Source organism: Ascaphus truei, chromosome 18 (genome assembly GCF_040206685.1).
Source record: "Ascaphus truei isolate aAscTru1 chromosome 18, aAscTru1.hap1, whole genome shotgun sequence".
Lineage (NCBI taxonomy): Eukaryota > Metazoa > Chordata > Amphibia > Anura > Ascaphidae > Ascaphus > Ascaphus truei.
This window is the reverse complement of record NC_134500.1, coordinates 13,228,835-13,252,615: the sequence shown is the minus strand read 5'-3', so window position 1 is coordinate 13,252,615 and position 23,781 is coordinate 13,228,835. Positions and strand designations below refer to the sequence as shown.

The 23,781-nt window shown below is 44.5% G+C and overlaps 2 protein-coding genes and 1 pseudogene across 3 annotated transcripts in view; 2 read left to right on the top strand and 1 right to left on the bottom strand.

Annotated features, from left to right (window-relative positions):
• The first annotated feature begins 4,209 nt into the window (after positions 1 to 4,209).
• On the top strand, positions 4,210 to 9,492 carry LOC142468917 (migration and invasion enhancer 1-like; annotated as a pseudogene).
• Positions 9,493 to 15,808: 6,316 nt separating this feature from the next.
• USP50 (ubiquitin specific peptidase 50) lies at positions 15,809 to 21,866 on the top strand. 2 transcript variants are annotated; one of them, XM_075575599.1, is made up of 8 exons: positions 15,809 to 15,991; positions 17,366 to 17,563; positions 18,655 to 18,850; positions 18,984 to 19,049; positions 19,623 to 19,832; positions 20,134 to 20,276; positions 21,170 to 21,302; positions 21,545 to 21,866. In XM_075575599.1, the coding sequence occupies exons 1-8, from the start codon at positions 15,957 to 15,959 to the stop codon at positions 21,755 to 21,757; spliced, it is 1,194 nt and encodes a 397-aa protein (XP_075431714.1). In that variant the 5' UTR covers positions 15,809 to 15,956; the 3' UTR covers positions 21,758 to 21,866. The 2 variants fall into 2 exon arrangements, with proteins under 2 accessions (XP_075431714.1, XP_075431715.1); XM_075575600.1 differs by lacking the exon at positions 18,984 to 19,049.
• USP8 (ubiquitin specific peptidase 8) overlaps positions 21,861 to 23,781 on the bottom strand; it is a 30,820-nt gene continuing 28,899 nt past the window's right edge. The window contains exon 20 of the mRNA XM_075575597.1: positions 21,861 to 23,544. Coding sequence (XP_075431712.1) covers positions 23,362 to 23,544 — 183 coding nt within the window. The 3' untranslated portion in view covers positions 21,861 to 23,361. The remainder of the gene's footprint in view (positions 23,545 to 23,781) is intronic.

Sequence of the window (23,781 nt, the reverse complement as noted above, 5' to 3'; positions counted from 1 at the left end):
CGACTTTCTATTCCCGCGCGTGCGCAGAACGGGTCCTAATGTACTGCGACTTTCAATCCCGCACTAGGCCGCTCTTCTACTGCGTTTTGGCGAACGGAGGTTTTTTTAAATTTTTTTTTTTTAAAAATTCCCTCTCTTCTCTCCCGCGCACTAGGCCCGTCCTCTTTTTATTAATTTGCATGCGCACTGGGGACCTCCGTACTAGCCAATCTCTTACAGTAAGTAAGTATTCTTGTTTGTTCCACAAATGTAGATCGGTGTGATTACCGTATTTGCACATAAAGCAGTGTTGGGCTGTCAAATCTCCAGCAAATGGATAGCCCACTCGTGATTTCAGCAGCCCCATTAATGCAAGAAGCGGCAGCACTGACCCAGAACTTCCGTTTTACACATAATATGCTCCCCTCCGCACCATGCACATGGAAATTTTAGGAACTCACCAGAACTTTAGGGAATATAAAAGCTGAGAAGCAACAAAGCAGAGGCAGACAAGCGGATTCTCCACTGCTGAAGCAGAAGAGCAGCCTCTCACCTCTCGCCTCTCACAGACGGCTCAAAAATTCTTAGAAAGGAATCAAACAGAATATCTTATACTATATTAGTGAAAGCACTGTATGCCTGCCTGCCTGCCTGCCTGCCTGCCTGCCTGTCTGCCTGGATGTCCGGTGTCCCTAGGGGAAATCTGATTGGTCCCTTGGCCCGCCCCCGCACACCTCTCATTGGCCTGAGGCGGAGTGACGGGCCAAAGGACACACAGGGACACAAACACACACACACAGGGACACACACACACACAGGGACACACATACACACAGTAGGGGGGGTGTACATTAGCAGCATGTATAACCCGGGGGGTGGGGCTCACATACCCGCCGGTCCCGGAGCCTCCGCCTCTTCCTCCCCGAACATCAGCCTCCACACCCGCGCGCACCTCCTCCTCTCCCCGTGTCTCCCTGTTTCCCGCGCTTTCAGCCCCCCTTCCCCCCCCCCCCCCGGCGCCGCTACAGTCAGCGGGGGAGCGAGTGCCCGGGACACAGCGGGGGAGCGGCCACAACACGCTGCCTCCCGCCTCAGATCCACGTGGGACCTTCCGGACGGGTGAGTGAGCGGCCTTCACCTCCCCACACCCCCCTTAAAAACACAATACGTACAATGCAGCTTCAAGATAGTTTTTAATATATCTGGAAACATTGGAAAATCTTGGATAGTGACCCATTATTATGTAATATTCTCCATGTGCCTCCCCTATTTCCTTATACTAAGGGTAGAAATTAAAGGGATCAATTAATTAGGATAGGAATGGGTGGTACACAGGCGGTTTTGTCCCACCAAAAATCCAATTTACCATGTTCATGTCTTAACTGCATCCATTGTAAATCACTGTGTCCCTGTGGTGAATGCTAACCTATTAGATGTATAACAGAACATTAATGTAATATTAGACAAGCTCTGTTGGCCTCTGACATACTCTGATACTATATATTCCACTGTGGCTAGACATGCTAAGGCTGGGGCCATAGAGGGGTGAGGCGATCCGAGCCGCGCTGACGCTGAGGCTCGCCTGCTGAAATCTGGGCGATTTCATGCCCATACAGGCGAGCCAGCGGGCGCAATCGGAGCCGGGGGGAGGTGGTTGGAGGCGGGGCAGTGACGTCGCTGGGCCAATCGCCCGCGACGCGCCGACGTCACGGCGCCGTGACGTCGACACTGCTGTGCTGTGATTGGAGGTTTTCAGCCGACAGCGCGCTGAAAAACAGCTTGGCGCTCGGCTGAAACCTCCAACTCTTCAGCACGCCTGCGGATGCTCGCGTGAGCCCCCTCTCAAGGCATCCTCATTGAGGATGCAGGGGCTCAGCGCGGAGCGTCCGCACGGCTCAGCGCGGCCTGTCCTTCTATGGACTCGGCCTAAGAGACATGGGGTTAGTCAATTAAAATGACTAACAAATTATAGATGAGGGTATTTCACCTTAAAGCTGCAGACCCAGCAATATCCTAAGTGTGTTTTTTTAAATAAAGCAGTTCCGTACTATGAGAAAATATTTGCAGCCTTTAAAAAAACAAACTCAAGAGGAGAGAAGGGAGAGGGGGGGAGAGGAGAGAAGGGGGAGGAGCGCAAACAAAAAAGTACATCACCTCCCCCGACTCTCAAAGGTGGCACTGTGTGCTCATTTGCATATCATTTCCCAGAATCCCTTGCTGCAGTGGAAGTGCTGTGTGCTGTGTGCTGGGTGATAATGGTGAAAGGCGGGGTTACAGACCTGTCTAAGACATGTGAATGAGCATACAGTAATATTTCCATTTGCTGTCTCTTTTGTCATAGTTTATTATGGCCAAGAGTTCTATTTTTAACTCGGAAATAACTACACGTAATAAAGATTATATGAGGTGTGGCAAAGAAAAGCACAGATATGCAACATAAAAGTATATTATCCAAAAGTTCACCAATCGCTACACTAATATCTATTCAACGAGAAGTTCACATTCAACACACAGCAGTGCAATTTAAAAGTGTTAATTACTGCGGAGGTCTTTGGCTCTGGGAAGAAACAGATGGCTTAGCTATACCTTTCTCCTGCTTCCTGACTTGTTCTAGCCCTAGATTTGAGGTGCTTTATTCCTTGGGATTAGATCCTAGATGTCAGCTCCTGGATCGTCTATTTAGGGGCCTTCGGGGTCAGTTTACATAGAATAATGTGGTAGAATCTTTTGGGTCAAACTCCAGAGGTAGGGTCCAGGGAGGTGAAGAGCGAGTTAGTAGGGTTACCAGGTGGCGTCTACAAAAATACTGGACACAATGGTGAAAGGTGCAATGCGCTCGAGATACACAACCCTCTCTCTGCTCCATGCTGTTTCCTCCTCTCCTTGGCCCCCTCCCCAGGCTCCTGACTCCTCCTGATTGGCTGCTGCTGGGTAAAGCAGCCAATCAGGACGGAGGAAGCTGGCCAGCCCCCCTAGCAATAGCCCTGCTCTGTCCTTGCTCTGGGAAATCCCGTGGGCCCCCAAGCCGGTCAGGTCACTGTGGAGAGAGGTAATACCCGTATACACATAGATTACCACTTATTTTTTTTACTGGACAGTGTCCAAATACAGGAAAGTCCAGTTCCATACAGGACACCTTGGCAACCCTTTGTAAGTGAAAGTCAGAGAGGGGGGTCGGTCGGGGGGAGAGAAAGTTGGTTGAGTGAGCGGGGGTGGGGGGAGTGAGAGAGACAGTACGGGTAATAGTGATACAAAAATAACTGAATAACTAAAGGTAATCGGGTGGGCTGCTAAATATTTTGCATTTATCTGCAAGCTTGTATTAACATAAATAAATAAACCTATATTAACCAAATACAGTAGTTTGATAATGTACGAACATAAGAAATAGTTCTAAGTTAAAGCAGCACAAAAATAGTTAGCCAATGTAAGTGGGGGGTTATTGCTTGCGTTGTACTTCCGCCAAAATGAGTGGCAAACACCTTACGTAATCTGCCAGATGGAACCTTTTGCTTAAGCCGGTGACCACAATGATGAGGGCCAAATGTACTTCTAAAAACTCATCTACGTGGAAACCATCAAGCGTATCATATGTACGTAATTAAGATGATACATGTGTAATGGTCGTTTATCAGAAAGTAATTGGGCCTGAAAAAGGGGTAAAAAGCTGGGGCGCGCTCCTCTCCGTCCGTCCTTCTGCGCTGCTCACATGGTGACAATGCTCTTCTTCTGTTGCTGCCACCGCCCGCTGGGTTAAGGCCTCGTTCAGGGTGCAGGCTTCGGAGGGAGGGCGTGCTGCCGTGGGACACAATGTATTCAAATTGAATACTGGTTGTCAGGGTAGCAGCTGCCCTGTCTCCGAAGCCCGGCGTTGACGCTGGCTACAGTTTCAATAAACAAAAAAATGCGTTTTTTGAAGCTGCAGCAGCGTCACTGGGACCTCGGCAGCCAATGAAATCATTCTTGAGAATGATTTCAAGACTGCAACTTGGATCCCTAACCTCAGGTCTGTAGCCCCGCCCCCTCCCCGCCTCCTCAACTCCTGAAAACGTCTGCTGGGGATGAACACACATCGCCCAGCAGACTGCCGCCCTCCCGAACGCCCGCCCTCCAACACCTGCCTCTGGCACCCTGAACCAGGCCTAAAAACGCCTCTGCTGCCCTGCTCTGCTGACACGTGGTCCTCGGTCCTCTTCTCCTGCCGCCAGCTGTCTTCCTCCGGTACCGCTCCGCTCCCGTGGTCTTCAGTCCTCCACGTCTGCCGCCGGCCGCCCACCATCTTCCTCCTCCGCTGCGCTGCTCCACAGAAGCCTGGTAAGTGAGAGTGAGGGGAGGGGGGGGTTAGAGCAGATGGGGGGGTTAGAGCAGGAGGAGGGGGGGGTGAGAGCAAGAGCAGAGGGGGGGTGAGAGCAGAAGGGGAGGGCAATCAGGATGGGAGGTGATGAGAGAGGAAGAAGAGCAGGAGGGGGGATAGCGAGGAAGATGAGGGGGTGAGAGAGGGAGTGCACGCTCAGTTTTAAAGTGGAGAGGGGGTGGCAAGTAGCATTTTTTTCGAAACAATTTCTCGAACCCTGTACCTTTTTTTCATAGACCACGTGGTAAATTTGATAGCATTATTGCAAAAAAACACATTTTGTTATGTTTTATGAATGAAATAGAAATATCTGTGTTAGTCCAGTTCCTAGAAAAAGCAGTATATACGTGTGTGTGTGTGTGTGTGTGTGTGTGTGTGTGTGTGTGTGTGTGTGTGTGTGTGTGTGTGTGTGTGTGTGTGTGTGTGTGTGTGTGTACACACAGTACACAATCACTGGCTGCACTGATACAGTACATACTGTAAACAGTCACAATAGTATGCGTGTTTTTCTTTGTGAATGACTTGGCACATTTCTCCTCCAGCCGGTTTCACCACCACACCCCTAGATCTTTCATAAAGAATCCGCACAGCTTCCTGGATCATTAGAAAGCTGCAGAAATGGAGAAGCAAAGCAAGAAGACGGTGATCCACATCGAATATTGGTAAGGTGTTTTCTCCTGCTATTATTATTATTATGCAAATATCCGGATATATTTCCTATTACTCATTGTGCTAATGAATTCAAAGCAATTACCCGTGAAATGTTATTGCTTTATATGTTAATGATTTGGGTTGAAGTTCTCAGTAAATGAGCTTTGCCAAGAACCTCTGGTGCTTAAAGAGAAATATGAATACATTTGATTGAAATGCAATGAAATTTTTAGGAAAACTATGAATTTTTACAGAATAAATGCAGAATTTCAGGATATAGTAGCAAAGGAGGGAGAGAGAGTAGGGCGGGGGTGGTAACTTTTTATTGGACCAACAAGTAGTTGATATGTTACAAGCTTTCCAATAAAAGGCATCACCCCCTACTCCCTCTCCCTCCTGTGTTACTACATGGAAGAAAGAACCAGCGTCTCAGCCTTCTTTGCCTCCAGGATATTATACGTAACATAAGCGCTATGTACATTAATGGCGCTATATAAATAAAGACATACAAAACAATACCAGCAAAAGAATAAAACATTAATTATTCTTGTTATATGGCCAGGACTTTAATGTAATCTAAATCATTTTTTAATAATTTTGTTTATAAAGGAAACATATGCAAAAGGTTACAGCTACAATTGGGTAACATGAATCTATATTTTTTGCGTTGGTGGATTCTAACGCTAAAAGCGCATTAGTTTTACTGATTACATGTACGATGTTTCGGTGATTTGAGATTATTATAAATTGTATTGAAACATATATCCCTGATATCCCTGCTTCAGCACAGGTGGCTCAGTGGAAGACTGAGCTATGTGTGATCAGTTTGATAAGTATACCCCACATCTACATTTTGCTAATTCTCCTGCACTATAATCTCTTTATATTATATGGGAAACTGCATGATTCATTATAATTAGTAGGAGTGTTGACCTGGCGCAATTAGGGTTGATAGGTGTCCAGTATTGAACTGGACTGTCCTGTATTTGGACATGGTAATACATGGTAATACTATCAATTAGGGTTGATAGGTGTCCAGTATTGAACTGGACTGTCCTGTATTTGGACACGGTATATATCCGGTATTACCTCTCTGGACAGTGACCTGACCGGCTAGGGGGGGTCTGTGGGATTTCCCCGAGTAGGGCTGTGGCTAGGGGGCTGAGCAGCTTCCTCCATCCTGATTTGCTCATGCTGGGTAATGCAGCCAATCAGATGGTGTCAGGAGCCATGGGGGTGGGGCCAAGGAGAGGTGGAAACAGCATGGATCAAAGGTGTGTGTGTGTCTGTCGAGCGCGTCGCACCTTTCACCATTGTGTCCAGTATTTTTGGAGAAGCCGCCTGGCATCCCTAGGAGCAATGTATAAGAATGGATCACGTTACATTGTGCAGATATAGGTAAAGCTAATTTCTTGTTTGGTGTCTTTCCAGTGGAGGGTGAGGGTTTGCCTCCCGTTATCAGGAGCTTGCCTCTGAAATCAAGGCGCAGATACCTGATGCGGACATCTCTGGTGTTGTTGGCAGAACGGGTAAGGAAGTGTCTGGCTGTGCTCTTTGATCTCTCACACACGCCATGTCCCCGTTATGTAAAACACTCTAGTCCCGGGGTGGTCAACTCCAGTCCTCAAGGGCCACCAACAGGCCAGGTATTAGGGATATCCCTGCTTCAGCACAGGAGGCTGAGTCATTCTGAGCCACCTGTGCTGAAGCAGAGCTACCCTGAAACCCTGACCTGTTGGTGGCCCTTGAGACCTGGAGTTGGCTACCCCTGCTCTAATGCTTCATAGACATTTGCCATGATAACAAGATGTCACGGTCAAATTATATATATATATCTATATATATATATATCTATATATCTTGACAAATTACCAAAAAAGCTACTCGGCCCTGGCTCCACCCACCGGTCCCACCCCCAATTAAAAAATGCAATAATGTAAAATAATTGGCATGTCTCTGGTAGGTCTGCAACCCTGTCTTCCTCCATGTATGCAAAGCATACAGTGCTACACAACTACATTCATTAAACAGGCGTTACTCCAGATTGTTTTTATTTACGTATCTTGCCTTTTAAATCATAGGCGAGAAAAACTTCACCAGCACATGCCTCCATTACACAAGAGGTATCAGCATCAATGCCCCTATGTTGAGTCAATGCTGATCTCACAGATAATAGCTGTATCTCTCCCCACCTGTCTCTACCTCCCCCCTCCTATCTCTCCACCCCTTCCTCTCCCCCATCCCTCCTTTCCCACCCTCTCCCTCTTTCACCCTGCCTCTTCCCCCCCCCCCTGCCTCTTTCCCCCCCCCCGCCTCTTCCCCGCCTCTTCCCCCGCCCCCGCCTCTTCCCCCCCCCCCCGCCTCTTCCCCCCCCCCCCCCCGCCTCTTCCCCCCCTGCCTCTTCCCCCCCTGCCTCTTCCCCCCCTGCCTCTTCCCCCCCCCTGCCTCTTTCCCCCCCCCCTGCCTCTTTCCCCCCCCCCTGCCTCTTCCCCCCCCCCCTGCCTCTTCCCCCCCCCTGCCTCTTCCCCCCCCCCTGCCTCTTCCCCCCCCCTGCCTCTTCCCCCCCCGCCTCTTCCCCCCCCCCCCCCGCCTCTTCCCCCCCCCCTGCCTCTTCCCCCCCCCCTGCCTCTTCCCCCCCCTGTCTCTTCCCCCCCCCCCCTGCCTCTTCCCCCCCCCCCTGCCTCTTCCCCCCCCCTGCCTCTTCCCCCCCCCCTGCCTCTTCCCCCCCCCTGCCTCTTTCCCCCCCCCCCCCCGCCTCTTTCCTCCCCCCCCCCGCTTCTTTCCCCCCCCCGCCTCTTCCCCCCCCCCCGCCTCTTTCCCCCCCCCCCCGCCTCTTTTCCCCCCCCCCCCCCTCCTGCCTCTTTCCCCCCCCCCCCCCCCCCATGGAACCTAACGTTCTTAGCAGCACCCCTTTTGGAGTGTTCTGTTATTTATTTGATTACTACTGTGAAGCGTTATGTACACTAATGGCGCTATATAAATAAAGACATACAATACAATACAATATAGAGATAATGAGAGGCAAAAGAAGCGTTACTATATCAATAACACCCAGTATAGTTTACGGGAGAAAACCTTACTGATGCGGGGAAAGATTAACGTGACGTTATATTAAGTCACTTAACACAGCTTTGTTGATCTGGGCTCAGGTGTATCCAGGATGTTAGTGTACTGTACATGCATGAGTCTGCATTAATCATATAAGCACAGGGACACAGTGGTTAAATGATGGTATATCTATTGCTTCAACAACATTCTGCTCTTCACTCACGCTGATTATAACTCTTTTGTTTCTGCAGGAAGTTTTGAAGTTAAGGTGAATGACGAGCTGATCTTTTCAAAACTGGAATGTGGTGGTTTCCCTTATGGAAAAGATGTAAGTGTATATATTGTATTTTCCATATAATTCCGTCAATTTAAAAGCTAACAAAACCTCTCATGCATTTTAGGGCAGCAGGATCAATACTGTACATTGAAGAAAAGGGATCACTTGTACATTAGGTCAGGGGTGGTCAACTCCAGTCCTCAAGGGCCACCAACAGGTCAGGTTTTCAGGTTATCCCTGCTTCAGCACACGTGGCTCAATATATATCCTGAAAACCTGACCTGTTGGTGGCCCTTGAGGACTGGAGTTGGCCACCGCTGCATTAGGTATCACTTTAGGGCCAGCTTGTTGGGGATCCCAGCAGTGTGAGTACACCTGGCCCCGCACTCTTCCCTGCCCCCGCACTCTTCCCCTGCCCCAACTTCCGTAATCATAGAATGGTGGTTAAATGAACCTCGACAACATTTAAACCGTGATGACCAAAGTTGGACCGAGGGAGTGCTCGCGGGGCCTCTGTAAGAGCCGGCATCTCCAGGTACCACGCGTTGCCTTGACGACACATCACATGGCGCCAACACGAGGGCAGACAAGTGGCCTTACGCGTCACGGGATGTGAGGCATGGCTCTGGATTGGGGTAAGAGGCCGCGCAGTGTGCCCCAGACCCCCTCCTTATTCCCAGCCGGTCCTGTTTAATGGGGTCTTAAATAAGCAATCTACCTTAACCAACCTCATTGTTTTTGTTAAAGGTTTGGAAACGGTTTGGGGGGGGGTCCCTGATCTGAAAGTAGTGGTCTTTCACTAAGGGGGGAGCGCCAGTTCCCACCGTTAAGAGAAAAAAAAACAAGCCAGTTTAAGGAAAAGTGAGAAATAGTTTCTAGAAAAACAAAATCTGTCATTCTTTTCTTTAAATTATAATTAAGATTGTGGAAATGGTGAAGAAAATGAAGGAAGGAAAACCTGCGGAGAAAATTACCAGGAACAAAAAGAATTGCAGTATCCAGTGAAGATGTCACCAAGGGTAGAAAGGCTTCAAATGCAGACTGGTTACAACTGGGAGCAGGTTCTGTTAATGAATGGTTTCATTGAAAAGCAGATGAAATCATGAGCAGAACTAGAATCTGTTCTTTTGGACTGTAAGGCAGCTGTATCTTGTTAAACCTCAAATAAATGTTATAGGCACTTTGTGTGTGTATTTTATATTTCAGTGTGGCTTCATGGGTGTTCCCTATGGCTGATATGTTCCCAATCTTGTGCAGGGCATCGCAATCCATAGTAGCCCCAGGAACTCTCCAGCGTGCGATAAAGACATCAGTGTAACCCCATGTCAATACACAACCAAAAGCTGTACTTGAATAGGTTGCCGATTGTGTTCAGGTTAATAGTTAAGGGCAATGTCTCTTAAAAGTAGGAAGCTAAAAAGTAACACACAGCGAGCTAATTGGCATGTGCCACACGTGGTGTCCATTTTGCCCCTTTTCCAATGTCCTGCCTCAGTCTTCTCAGGCTGTAGTTCCATTAATTGAAATGAAGCTGAACTCTTCAACAGCACTGGGAAGATGGCTTCACCGTTTCATAACATATTGACTACAAGGGCCAGTTTCACCTTGTGTCAGTGTATCATGCTATTACTTCTCCCCCACTCCCCTCGGGTATGTAATACTGCGTTGTGGGGGGAGATGCTAAAGAGACGTTAGTTACCCAGTACATGCATTATATTAATTATAATGGAATACATCAAATCCTGCTCATAGGAATCCAAAAAAAAAACCCATCTTCGGCACGTCCGACTTGCACTGTCTGCTCAAAAAAACCACAACTCATTTTCTTAAATTGGGATGAAATACTGTCCAGTATTGGACCGGACTGTCCCGTATTTGAACACTATGTCCAGTAAAAAAATGTCCAGTAAAAAAATGAGGCAATAGTGGACATGTATGTTTATACCGGTATTACCTCTCTGGACATAGTGACCTGAGCGGCTTGGGGGACCGCGGGATCTCCCCGAGCAGGTCTATTGCTAGGGGGCCGCCGGGCAGCTTCCTCCAACCTGATTGGTTGCATTACCCAACAGCCAATCGGGGTTAGGTGGCAAGAGCTTGGGGGTGGGGCTAGAGAGGAGGAAACAGCATGGAGTGGTCAGAGGTGTGTGTGCTTGTCTCGAGTGTGTCGCACCTTTCACCATTGTGTCCAGTATTTTTGGAAACGGCACCTGGCAACCCTAGGTAGAGACGAGTAAACATGATGCATATACAAAGAGGGGTGTTTTCTACATGAGACTGGAGACCCAAGTTCTGCAAAGGGGCCAGATTAAAAAAAAAAACAAGGGCCAGAGGCTTATTAGGGCAATGTCCTTTTAGATGCATTTAAATAAAGACACATGCTTGCAAAATGTTGACATATAATATTTGTAACATCTATAATATATATATATATATATATATATATATATATAGATGTATATGATATATACAGGCATACCCCGCTTTAAGTACACTCACTTTAAGTACACTCGCGAGTAAGTACATGTCACCCTATAGGCAAACGGCAGCTCACGCATGCGCCTGTCATCATGTCCTGAACAGCAATACCTGTACCGAAGCTGTGCGCAAGCAGGGAGACTATAGAGCCTGTTACAAATGCGTTATTTACATCAGTTATGCACGTATATAACGATTGCAGTACAGTACATGCATCGATAAGTGGGGATAAGGTAGTGCTTCACTTTAAGTACATTTTCGCTTTACATACATGCTCCGGTCCCATTGCGTACGTTAATGCGGGGTATGCCTGTATATATATATATATATATATATATGTATATATATATATGTATATATATATATATATACGTTACCTTAACCTGCAAGTGAGTTTCGGGGGGAAAAAACTGAACTCGGCTGCCTGAGCAACTAGAATGAAATTAGGAGCAGAGGCCCTAGGGCCTTCATGGGTCACGTTTGATCCGGGAGACACTAGTTGAAGAACCCTGCTCTGCAATTTAGCGTCTGCCAAGAAATTAATAGTGGTTAAAGAGGCGATCCGAGGCAGGAAATATTTTTGTGATTTTTTTTACATAGCGTTGAAGCAGGGGGGTCTGCGGAGCTGAACCCCGTTAATTTCAGCTCCGGGGACACTCTGTTTCCGGAGATATTTACCTACGAATTAGGTGCCGGTAGCCGTTCTCCTCGGCTACCAGGTTTCACAATATATCCTTTGTTTGGATATTTCACAGCCTGCGAGCGAATAGGAAGCTGTGACATCATTGTTGTGGTAGAAGCTTCAAATTTAACGGCTCGGCCTGCTGAGCCGGAGCAGCCACCGGCACCTACTTTGAAAGTAAGTATCTGGACGTAGGGCGCCCCCCCGGAGCTGACATTAACAGGGTATAGCTCCGGAGATCCCCCTGCTTCAATTCTATATTTAAAAATAAAACTTGAAGAAATGTAGCCGGCTTGGTTTGCTTCTTTAGAGCTTGCCACCCACTATCACCCATGTGATCTGCTAATGGCAAGGTTAGGGGGGAAAAAAGAAGATATAAAAATTTGCAAGTCATCTTCCATGATAACTAAAGTGAGATGCAGGAGGAATTCACCCCCGAGGACACAAATTAGAAGCTAGGACTGATGTGGGGTAACCTTGGTATGATGGGTGCAAGTTTATCATATGTAACCAAAACCCTTATTTAAATAAAATATGACAGCGTTTAAGATGTGCAGACTTTTATGCAGCATAATATAAAGCAATAAGAAAGGGTTAATAAAAATGAAATGGCAAATTTTAGTTAATTTGGACATGCTATGACCGTGTGTTTTTTTTTGTTGTTGCTTCGGCGTAAGATTGAATTTGCTGGGTATCTTAAATTGGTCACAATCCGTAACAGACCGTGACGAAACTGTGAATGTGCAGTTCAGAAGATTATACATGTAACACCTTTATCAGAATAATAACTTTTTCAAGCCTTTAGAAATGCTGAAATAAAAAAAAAACACAACCTAGTTTGCGCTGAATTAAATGAAGAATAAGACAAATATTATCCAATTCCAAATATCATTAGGTGTATAAGTGGCATATTATATGGAGCCGAGAAATAATACATAAAACGACGTTTCATCTACAATTGATGGCACACAGACGCCCTCCCTACCAACCTAACAAATAAGTGACATCACAAGGGTGAAGAAAAAAAAATAGCAGTGGGTCAGACATCACGAAGAAATGACTAGGGGTTAAGGAGTGTAGGGGTTAGTGAGCTGCGGTGTCCTTACCAGGGTTTTCCTGTGTGTAGACTTCTGTTCTGTGAATGTAACAAGTCTGTACAGGTAGCTTTGTCCAGTAGCCTTTATTTAGAAGTCATTGGAAACTAAATGACCACTCCCACAAACTCCAAACAAAAACCAAGCAACGTAGAAGCAAGTTCTCTTCTACGATTTCAGCGTTTTAACGTGTAAACAAACGTTATTCAACTTGCGGGGGGTAACAGGAGGTCATGGACATTACTATTGCATCACTCAAGGAAGTTCAGTGGTCTCCTGAAGATTACTCTGTAGCAAATGCTGTAGCCACTTCGTGTCTCTCTGGAAGGTGTTTTAGGTCTAAACGTAAAGCCAGGCCAGACATTACTACTAAAAATATATTTAGGTTGACATCTGGGTACCAGCTATCAAAAAAGGCTGCCTTTTTACACTTGCTGGATGGAGACATCTTGGAGAGGGTGGTGAAACACATCAACAAAAATGCCAAGACGGTAATAAAATGTAGGAAAAGCGCTCAGAGATGGGGAAAAGTGGAGCAGGAAGATCTACTTGCGTGGCTGGGTGTCACTTTGTGGACTGGATTATTTGGATTTTCCATGAATCTCACCAAAGAATCAATAGATTTTTCAAACAAAAGGTGTCTTAAGCTGTTCGATGATCGATTTGAGGATATTTTGTGCCTGCTTTATAAAGCAGAAGGGAAAAACATGACAGTTTTATTTCAAGAAATCAATCTATTGCAAGAAAAACTTGCTGTGAATTTTAGCTCAAGCTACCAGCCCGCGCAAACGCTCTGCATCAAAAAGTACAAAGTCGAGTTGAAAGGCCAACAATTGCACAGCGACTTAAGAATTGCTTTGCTGATGGATGTGGACACACAGTACATCTGTAATTTTTACATTTATTCTATTTCTTGCTTACTCAACCAAGCTGAATGCATCCCACTCATATACATTCTAAGAAAACTCCTTATGCCTTTCAAGAACAAAAATTGCACTGTGCAGATTGATAGTTCAGCCTATATGAATGAAAGTATCCATGAAGAATTTAGTAAGTGTGGTATAAATATAGAGTTTGGTCCCTCTTTTACTGAACACAGCACAGCAGGAGCAGTATTCACTCCAGAATACAGAACGACCAGGAAAAACTGTGACCGTTTGTCAAGTGACCTTAATTACTGGGCCGCCCGTGCCATATTTCCACTAAGTGGGAGAGAACCTTACTCCTTCACTTTTGTGCAAGTCTTTTGGTTGCTCGTCCACCTCTCATGCATCAATGCTTTTATTCTTTATTCAGCGCAAGACACCCAGTCTTCTAGAGACTTATCTCTGGAAGAGTTCATGGAAATTCTATCAAGAGAGTTGAATGAATGTAACAGCTTTCAGAGTTCGACTAGTTGTAATAAAACCACAACTTATGATGTGGATCAGGAGAGCGATAGCTACAGTGATGCATCATGGTGGGTGTCTAGAAGGCAATATGCTTTCAAAATGTTAAAGCCGTTGTTTGATGGTAACATATTTATCAATGATTTATTATGTTTTCCATGCTCTATAACAGCGGTTTCCAATCTTTTTTGATTAAGATACCCTAAAGTTATATTGTGAAATTCTACGTAACCCCAACCTTCTCTAATAGCGTGTGTGATCAGACACATTGTAAGGAACCCCAACCCCCTCTAATAGCGCGTCTGAGATCAGATGCATTGTAAATTCTTCTGCATTTGGTACAGTTTGCAAATGGCCTGCAGGGAACCAATGGTAATCCCTCTTGAAAAACACTGCTCTATACATTTCACATACGTTTCATAGGTCTAAATTGGCTGAAGACATTTTCGGCCGAAAATACCTGAGCAACCACTTCAGCAGATAAAGAATTATCCCATTAGTCATTTACACCAGCTCAGACCCATCCTTTTTGTATTGACGCAGAAAAATGCCAGCAAAGAATGCAGAAATATTACACGAAAACGTTCCCTACTGCATAATATCAGCATTCTGATAGAAGAATGGCAAATACCAGAGTCGTGTACCTTACTTCTTTTTTTTTAACATATCATAGCATCAATTTAAAGAGGCAATCCAAGCTTAACAAAAAAAATTAAAAAAAAATAATTAATTTATATATATATATATATATATATATATATATATATATATATATATATATATGTTGCCTTTGATTACCTTTATTGAAAACTAATTACCGAAGCTGCTGATCGATTTGTTCTCCCGTCATCGAAACAGCAAAATCCAGCTTCCAGACTTCAATAAACGGCTGCCTTTCAGTTTCAAATCAATCTTTCAGTCAATGTTAACTCAGCAGCTACAATGTATTCTTATATTACTAAGGTAACATTATCCAGTGTTACAGAAGCAGCTCAAACTCCTGCGAATATTGTCAACAGCTTATCACAAACAGGAAAGTGTTACAAAGATCTTGCACTGCTGGGGAGGTGGCTAAAGCCTGCTATCGTAATCAAAGGATGCTCAGTATATTAAAACTAAATTTTTAAAAAGGCATTTAGAATTGAATTAAAAAAAAAAAAAAAAGGTAGTAAGTATTATCTAATACTACAGAACTGATTTATTTAAAAAAAAAAGCACATGTAGGATATTGCTTGGATTGCGCCTTTAATGCCAAAAAGAACAGTTTAGGAGCTGGATACACCACCCCATTTCTTTGTCCCCTTTAAACTCTGAAACATGCTTTGTACAGTGCAGTTATATGGCATACTATGATGCAATCAGCAGCCTCATCACTTGTATCCATTAGCACGACTAACATATCATTACCCACCTTCTCACAGCTCAAATGTAGCCTTGTAAAAGCAACTGATGCAAAGAAACACATTGACACAAACAAGAAAAGGTCAGAATATTATCTTTCCACCCCACCCCCCAATAAGGATGGTTTTATACATGTATAAATAAATATAATAAGACCGCTCCCTTCTCTGGGGGGTTTCTGAAGCATCACTGCAGCTACAATTCCTAATTGAACCTTACAACTCAACCCAGAATAACCATCCATGACCGTCTGCATGCTTCCTACGTACAATTACCTGTATAACAACACGTACACTCACATTGCAGACTGACACAATAAAACAAAGCTAAGGTTAGGTAACGCACGCAAAGGTTTTTTTTCTGTGCTGTCAAGTCAATTAGTAACAAGACTCCATGGCAACAATATGGAATTGTGAGGACAATGTGATTGTGACGTATGTAGGAAACAGGTCTTCACATACAGCAAGTGGCAGTTCACATCGCAGATCCTTTTTGGAAAAACAATACATTAGTAAGACTTCAAGGAATAAAAAAAAAATGTAAATGCAGGGGCCCAGATTACACACTTTACAATTCCAGGACGGTGCAGTAAACCAATAGCTATATGGCTTCGGATGAAGATTCGTATACAGCTGCGTTGTAAGTGATTACTTATTTAATGCCGTTATTACCTCCTTCACGGTCTAGAAAAGGGGTGCGCAAACTTTTTCCTCTGCGCGCCCCCCATTTTACCTTGTCTCCGGAGTCGCCAGAAGCCGCCGGAGACAAGGTAAGGGAACTTAAGAGACCTCTCGCGCGCTCCCCGGCATTTCATTTAAATGCGTGAGGCCTCTGTAAGCACCGCGCACCCCACAAATGTGTGCACCCCTGGTCTAGAAGACACGGTGTGGTTGGACCAGGGGTGGCCAACTCCAGTCCTCAAGGGCCACCAACAGGTCAGGTTTTCAGGATCTCTGCTTCAGCACAGGTGGCTCAGAATGAGTCAGACAGCCACCTGTGCTGAAGCAGGGATATCCCTAATACCTGGACTGTTGGTGGCCCTTTGGGACTGGAGACGCCACCCCCTTGCTCTAGTCTATCCTCCAGCCAGCAAAATAATCATCAAAACATATGGCCCATGTTTAAGTAACGCTGTGCCATAAAGCTTCTTCTGACAACGGAAGGCACCTTAAATCCTATACTTGAATGAGCCGTAAAGCGTCTTCCAACGTCAGAAAGGGTTTAATGGAATAGCACTACTTAGTGAATATGGGCTTATATGTCTTATCACTAGTGTAGATTACCAGTACCACTAATTCCCAAGACTAGTTTTTGCGTCAACCTGCATAATCCTCCCACACTCCTTAACTGAAGCGAAATTCCTGGCACCTTTTAAACATGTCAGTCTTAATCCTACCTCTTCTAACCCAATTTTAACCTGGTCTGTTACTGCTGCATACGCCCATAATCATATATGATCTCTAACTGTCCATGAAATGTCTGTAAATTGAATGTATTACCGCTGTTCATTTAATGCAACCATGTATTATCATGACTCTGTGCCCGGGACATACTTGAAAACGAGAGGTAACTCTCAATGCGTCACTTCCTGGTAAAAGATTGAATTAATAAACAAATGACCATTCATGCGATTGGATCCCCTTTTATAGTAATCATTGTATTTCACAATAGATCACAGGATAGCAGTCCTCTAACCCAGGGGTGTTCAACTCCAGTGCTCAAGGTCCCCCATACAGGTCAAGTTTTAAGGCTATCCCAGCTTCAGTACAGGTGGCTCAAACAGACCCTGCTTCAGCACAGCTGACAATCTGTGGCTCAGTTTTTGACTGAACCACTGATTGAGCCCCTGTGCTGAAGCTGGGACATTTTTAAAACCTGAACTATTTGGGGGGGGCAGGGTTTGGCGCACCCATGCTTAACCAGCCAGGCTCTGTCATTTTCTGCTGCGAATCTCATTTGTGTTTTAACCACAACCATGTCATTCCTTTTTTTCCCCTTCTTCTATTAAAACAGTGAAGATAGGTTGTCAGTCAGTTCTGATGCTGCTGCCCGGGATGATGCAGGAAACAAGCAAAGGAGAATGCAAGGCGTTACCGGCCTGTACAATTTGGGTAACACTTGCTACATGAACGCGGGGATACAATGTCTCAGCAGCACTGCTCCACTGGTGCAATACTTTCTGTCTGGACAGTTCCATACAACCGTAGTTAGGTAAAGTCACCAAGTTTGTTGTATACCAGAAACAGGACTGAGAATATTGTTGCAATTGAATTGCTGTGTGAGCAGTCTCTGGGCTCGCATGGATTTTAGGCTCCTCAGCGATTACGATACACATAGAATGGAACTGTAGACAGTCCTGATCAGCTGCAATAAAATATAGATTACGACATTTCTATGTCATTCATGCTAGGGTTAGATCAATATGGAACAGCTTACTAGTAATTGGTATCATTATATATCTTTGTGGACTACCATTTTCTGCTTGGGCTGATGCCTGAATTGCACATCAGTCATTAAAGCTGCAGTTCAAGCTGACGTTTAAAAGAAGAATTTGTTTTTCCCATTCAATATGTGCATCAATACAATCTGCACACTAACAAGTCATTAGCTAAATTGCAGATCAATCCGTTCTCCTGTAATTGATCGCTTTGCTCTGGGTTATTTAATTCAGTTATAGCTGCAAACCAGTACCCACAATGCAAAGTTCTGTGTGGAAGATCATGTGACCAGGCAGTTACTAGATACAATTGGTGCACTGATAGAGGGCAGGGCTCAAGAACCAGAGCCTGTCTCAGAAGGGGAAGAGGATGTGACTTTGTAAATGGTTTCTATAGAAACAAAAATGCTTGCTACATTAGAATATATTGTCTTTTTAAAAAAAAAAATCTTTTTTAAATGCTCATAACAGAACCGATTTATAAAAAAAAAACAAAAAAAAACCATGTAGGATATTGCTTGTATGTTTATTTATATAGCGCCATTAATCTGCATAGCACTTCACAGTAATACACACGACAATCATAAATAACACACAATGGGAAGAAGTGCTTCAGACAAACTGCAGCTTTAATATTAGTCATTTTGTAATAGTTAAATCCAATGTAGGTCGTCATAAATTTGTGAGTAATGATTATCTACAGTTCTACACTGAAGGAGAGATCAAATATTAGAGAGATCCCAAGTGAGCTAATATCAAAGGTAATCAGATTTGTATCCATTGGGATCCTTATTTTATAATACGGTCAAAAGCATTTTCTCTGCATATCTCCTATTTAAATGTTTTTATTTTTATGCATTCACAGGGGTAAAGGAGACGTTGCAAAACCATTTGCTGATCTAATGGCAGACATGTGGCTCGGCAAGTCAACCTGTGCATCACCAGAAGCTTTTTGGTTTTCTATTAGTAAAGTTCATCCAACATTTGGGAGACAGAACCAGCAGGATGCACAGGAGTTCTTGATTTACACTCTGAATGAACTACACGAGGATCTTACACACGTAAGCAAATTGCTTGTATTTAAAAAAAAAAAAAAAAAAAAAGAAAGTGCCCTTTTAGACCAGGGGTGGCCAACTGCAGTCCTCAAGGGCCACCAACAGGTCATGTTTTAAGGATATCCCTGCTTCAGCACAGGTGGCTCAATCAGAGGCTCAGCCGTTTTGCAGTGAACAAATGACCGCCGCCCGCTTTGCCGCAAAGGTAAGTTCCTAAGCTTAACTCTTACCCTAAAACCCCATACCACAACCGCTAAAACTTACCTTCTCCTAGAAGCAGCCGGTGGCAGAGGTTCCAGCCGCAGATCGGCTATGGCAGAGGGTTCCCTCTGCAGCCAAACGCTGGTGGTCATTTGGCTGAAGCAGGGATATCCTTAAAACCTGATCTGTTGGTGGTCCTTGGCCACTCAGGCTTTAGACACTACAAAATATGGGGAGGGGCGTTTATGATCCCATAGGAATGCCCTGTCAGCCCTCTTCTTCCTAAGGCGTGCCTCATCATATTTGATACAAGATAAGGCCTAAGGGGTTAATTAAAGTCTCCATGCCTCAATCACTGGGGCAAAACCAGAATCGTATTTAACAATATGAAAACAACTGGAGGTTTAACCTGGTGCAACGCTTTTGTGGCTATTTAGCTATAAAGTAAAGCATTCTGGGAAATAGAAATCAATCTGTGTTCATATCCTACACCCCACTGTCAGCAAATACGTTTATTCAAGGTGCAATATTATAGGTCGCGCCTATAATAAAGTGGTGGTGGTTGTTATTGTTGTAGACGGTAAAAAAGAGACCATCCAGCGCACAAGGAAGCACAAGTAGCTGCTCAGTAAATGATGCATCCGACTCTTCCATCATTACCCGCCTGCTGCAGGGACAGCTCCGATACGACACCGTTTGTTTGAAGTGTGAAAACACGAGCCCGAAGACTGAGATTTTTACCATTTTATCGCTTCCTATCGCCCCTGGAATTCAATGTTCGTTACAGGTAGGAGAAACGGGGGTATCATGGCATGTGATGATCACAAGCAAAATGTAGCAAAAAAACAACATAGAACAGATATATATTTTTTAGTGCCCACTTCAAAATACAGCAGTTTATTTCAAAGCAGTTGTCATTGTGTGATGGTTACTGAAAGTGAAGATGGTGGGACACTGCCACTTCAAAAATAAAAAAACATTTATTTACAAACAAAAAAAAACCCACTACTTTTGTCACTACCTTTTTCAAGAAAAGAGAACTTCATAAATAAAACATTTGGATTAAAAAATATTTTCTCACTTGACAGGAATGTCTCGAATGCTTTTTCCAAAAAGTCACCCTGCCCTGGACAGATAAGATATACTGCTCCTGTTGCACGACCAAGCAAAACACTTCAGTGAAAGTCAGCATATGCAAGCCACCAAAGATTATAATATTTCATTTAAAAAGGTAATGTGCACGGTTTGTGAACGCTTTTGGGTTAGCCGATGCCATCTGGATATAGCGTGCAGATCACCATGAACGTTCTTCCCAGAGCGCAGGTGCTCAACTCCTGTACTCAGGCCCCGCTCCCCCCAACAGGCTCTTTGAGACCTGTTGGGGGGCGGGGGGTTGAGGACAGGAGTTGAACACCCCTGCCCTAGAGGATGAACATGAGCTCCCTAGCACGTGTGAACTTTGCCTGCATTCCCTATTTTGCAATCGCCCGCAGTCATTTTGAATATCTGAAAAGGAAAGGTATTGGAGATAGTACCCATCATACATTAGTCTTCAAATCCTTCACCGTCAGAACAGCAAAGTGTTTCTCAGAAGATGGGAGGGAGTGGCTCCAAAAAGGCCCAATTGTAATGTAGGGTTCCTTAAGCTTAGCACAGTTAGTAAACGTGGCCCAAAATAGAGTAGAATAATGCAAGATTTTTGCTTGATCAAGTCAGCCTAAGGCCACGTTCACGGGGAGCACGACCGCGCGATCAAAATGCTGCCCTGTGCGTGATGAGAAGCGCTGGCGCTCGCGGTCCATGGGTAGACAAATATATTTGTTTGCCGAGTCATGTGAGCGGTTCACCCAATGAGGGCGAACCAGCTCCGTGACGTCACGGCCACGCCTCCAACACACCTCCCGGTCGCGCCTACCTCATGGCCACAAATCGCTGCAGATACAGGCGTGCGTGACGCCACGAGCACGATCACGCGCTGTCACCATGGACGCGACCTAAGCTTTCGTTAGTGAATTTAGAAAGTAATGCTAAGCTAATTTACTGCTACCATTCAGTTAACGCAGCTCCGCTTACGTGTAGTTTGGGTACAGTAGCAAACCACTCAACACTATTTTCTACCCGCAGATTTGAATATCAAGGTCAGATAAAAAGAAAACTAAAAACCAACGTCACCTTCCCTGTGAAGAATTTAGATCTGTCGTCATTTATTTCTCCTATTAAAGGAAAGCATCCCAAGTATAACCTGTATGCTGTGCTGGTAAGTAGCCCGATACATTATTTTATCATGGCACTGATGTTATGCTTCCTAAATAAAAAGCTTTAACAGAAAACAAATAATTAGGGTATACAATGAAAGCCCTGTGCTACCAGAGGTTTCCCTGGCAGTGAAAGGTTAATGCCTATAGGAGTTGTTTTATCAATTCTGTCAGTATCGCTTAATCTGGATAGTAAACCTTCTCGCTGGTTAACGCTGAATAAACTACTTTGGTTTCTTTACAGAACCATTTTGGGGAACTGGATCACGGCCACTATACAGCATACTGCAAAAACACTGGAACCAAACAGTGGCATGCCTTTGATGATACGAAATCGTCTAATATTCAAGAAGCCACAGTACAAACCTCTGCAGCTTACATACTGTTTTACACCAGTCAACCATTCTGCTTGCCGACAAAGAAATCCTCCCTTCATGCAAACTCGCACTTTCCATAACCGCTTTGCCAGCATCACCGACCACGTTAAATCAAACCAACCTTTATCATTAAACAAGTGCTACTCGAGAACTTTGAACACCCCGCAACAAAACCATGCAATATTAAAATGTGATATTTTGTATAGTCTGTTTTAATTCCATTATTTAGGTACAAATACATTCTACATGTTTTATACGTGGGTGGACTAGAAATTGTACAGGCAATTTTTGCATATAATTAGCATCACCAATATGAAGCTCAATTAGTGTACGTCAGGGGTGGCCAACGCCAGTCCTCAGGGGCCATAAACAGGTCAGGTTTTCAGGATATCCCTGCTTCAGCACAGGTGGCTCAGTGTGACTGAGCCACGTGTGCTGAAACAGGGATACTCTGAAAACCTGACCTTTTGGTGGCCCTTGAGGACTGGCGTTGGCCACCCCAGGTATACTCTACATGTTTACACTTTGACAAAGACACGGAGCCCTTTATATTAAAACAAAAAAGCACAAATGTTAAGAAAACCAACAAAGGAAACTGTATTTCATCAGATTTATTTCTAGAGAAAATTAAGTGCCCAAATATTTGCAAAAGGCGAACAGAAAATAATCTGCACGACTTGGATATTTGGAGCATGGCAGTTCATTTGAAAATGGTTTGGCAAATCAAAACAAACCGCTTAATGATAGGTTTAAGGGTGGCAAACGTCAGTTCTTAAGATGGGAGAGACCCAGCTGTCCTGCACATATAGAGATGTAGCCAAGCTAAATGTTTCCGGAGCCGGGGTAAGCTCTCCACGCGTTTTGCTTTTCCAGCCGCCGCTCTGGAGATAGCAAAGTCTTACTACATCTGCAGATACTGGGCGATAGGTTTCATAGCAGTGAACTACCCCCACTGCATTTGAACACACTGCCCGGGGTAACATATCAGTTACAACAGGGGCTGCCAACTCCAGTCCTCAAGGGCCACCAACATGTCCGGTTTTCAGGATATGCCTGCTTCAGCGCAGGTGGTTCAGTCATTCTGACAGCCACTTGTGCTGAAGCAGGGATATCCTGCTGGTGGCCCTTGGGGACTGGAGTTGGCCACCCCCGAGTTGCGATATACTGATTTGAGGACAGAACTGAAGGTGGACACCCTTTTTGTATAAATAGATTATCTAACAAAGGAAACGTTTTAGTTATATACATAGTGATGTGCAATTACGCAGTCATTGATTTTTAATACATTCCAAACCTGCCTACATTGTTCTACAGTTTTCACAGTAAAGCTTATGGTAATTGGAATAAAAGGCCACTACTGAGGAAGAAGAAATGAAACATACCTAGGTAATGGTTTAATAAGGACATGTTCAAGGCCAATATATCTCTACTTGTTAAACAGAGTTAAATTGATTAGGTTATAATTATTAAGTGGAAGGCGTACAATATCGATTTAAAAATGGGATATAGTTACCAATTGGTTTCGCTGATCCCATTTATACGATCACGTATGAATTGAAGAATCAGGAAAAAATATTCGCTATCTCATTTATTTCTTTTGTCTGGCCAAACATTTACGAACATCTTGCATATTAGCAATGCCTCTTGCCTCTGAATAATAGGATTTCCTCGAGTCTTTGTTTTCTTATGTCAAAAGCTCAGTGGCACGGAGATCCAAAGAGGTGTAAAAAAGAATATATGCTGCTGAAGTCTTCACAGATGGCGATATTTCTGATACTTCGTGGTCATCGAACTTAAACCATCGCTGTTTGGTCGCATTCTTACAGTAAGCGGTGTAGTGCCCGCCATCCAACCCGCCGTAGTGATTCTATGCAAAACACAATGACACATTGATTTCAGATGGCTTATGTTCACAAAATCTTTGGCTTCACAACAAATACAGATCAATATTATTTACATAGGTGGGAAACGGTGGGTGTTCGGAGCTGAATTGCATTAAGTTTCACGGGATACTGATGCTGCTGGTACTTCCTGGTTGTTTAAATAACCTGCGTGACGCAGGCCAATAGGAAGTCGAGATGGATGACAGCACAGCTTCCTATTA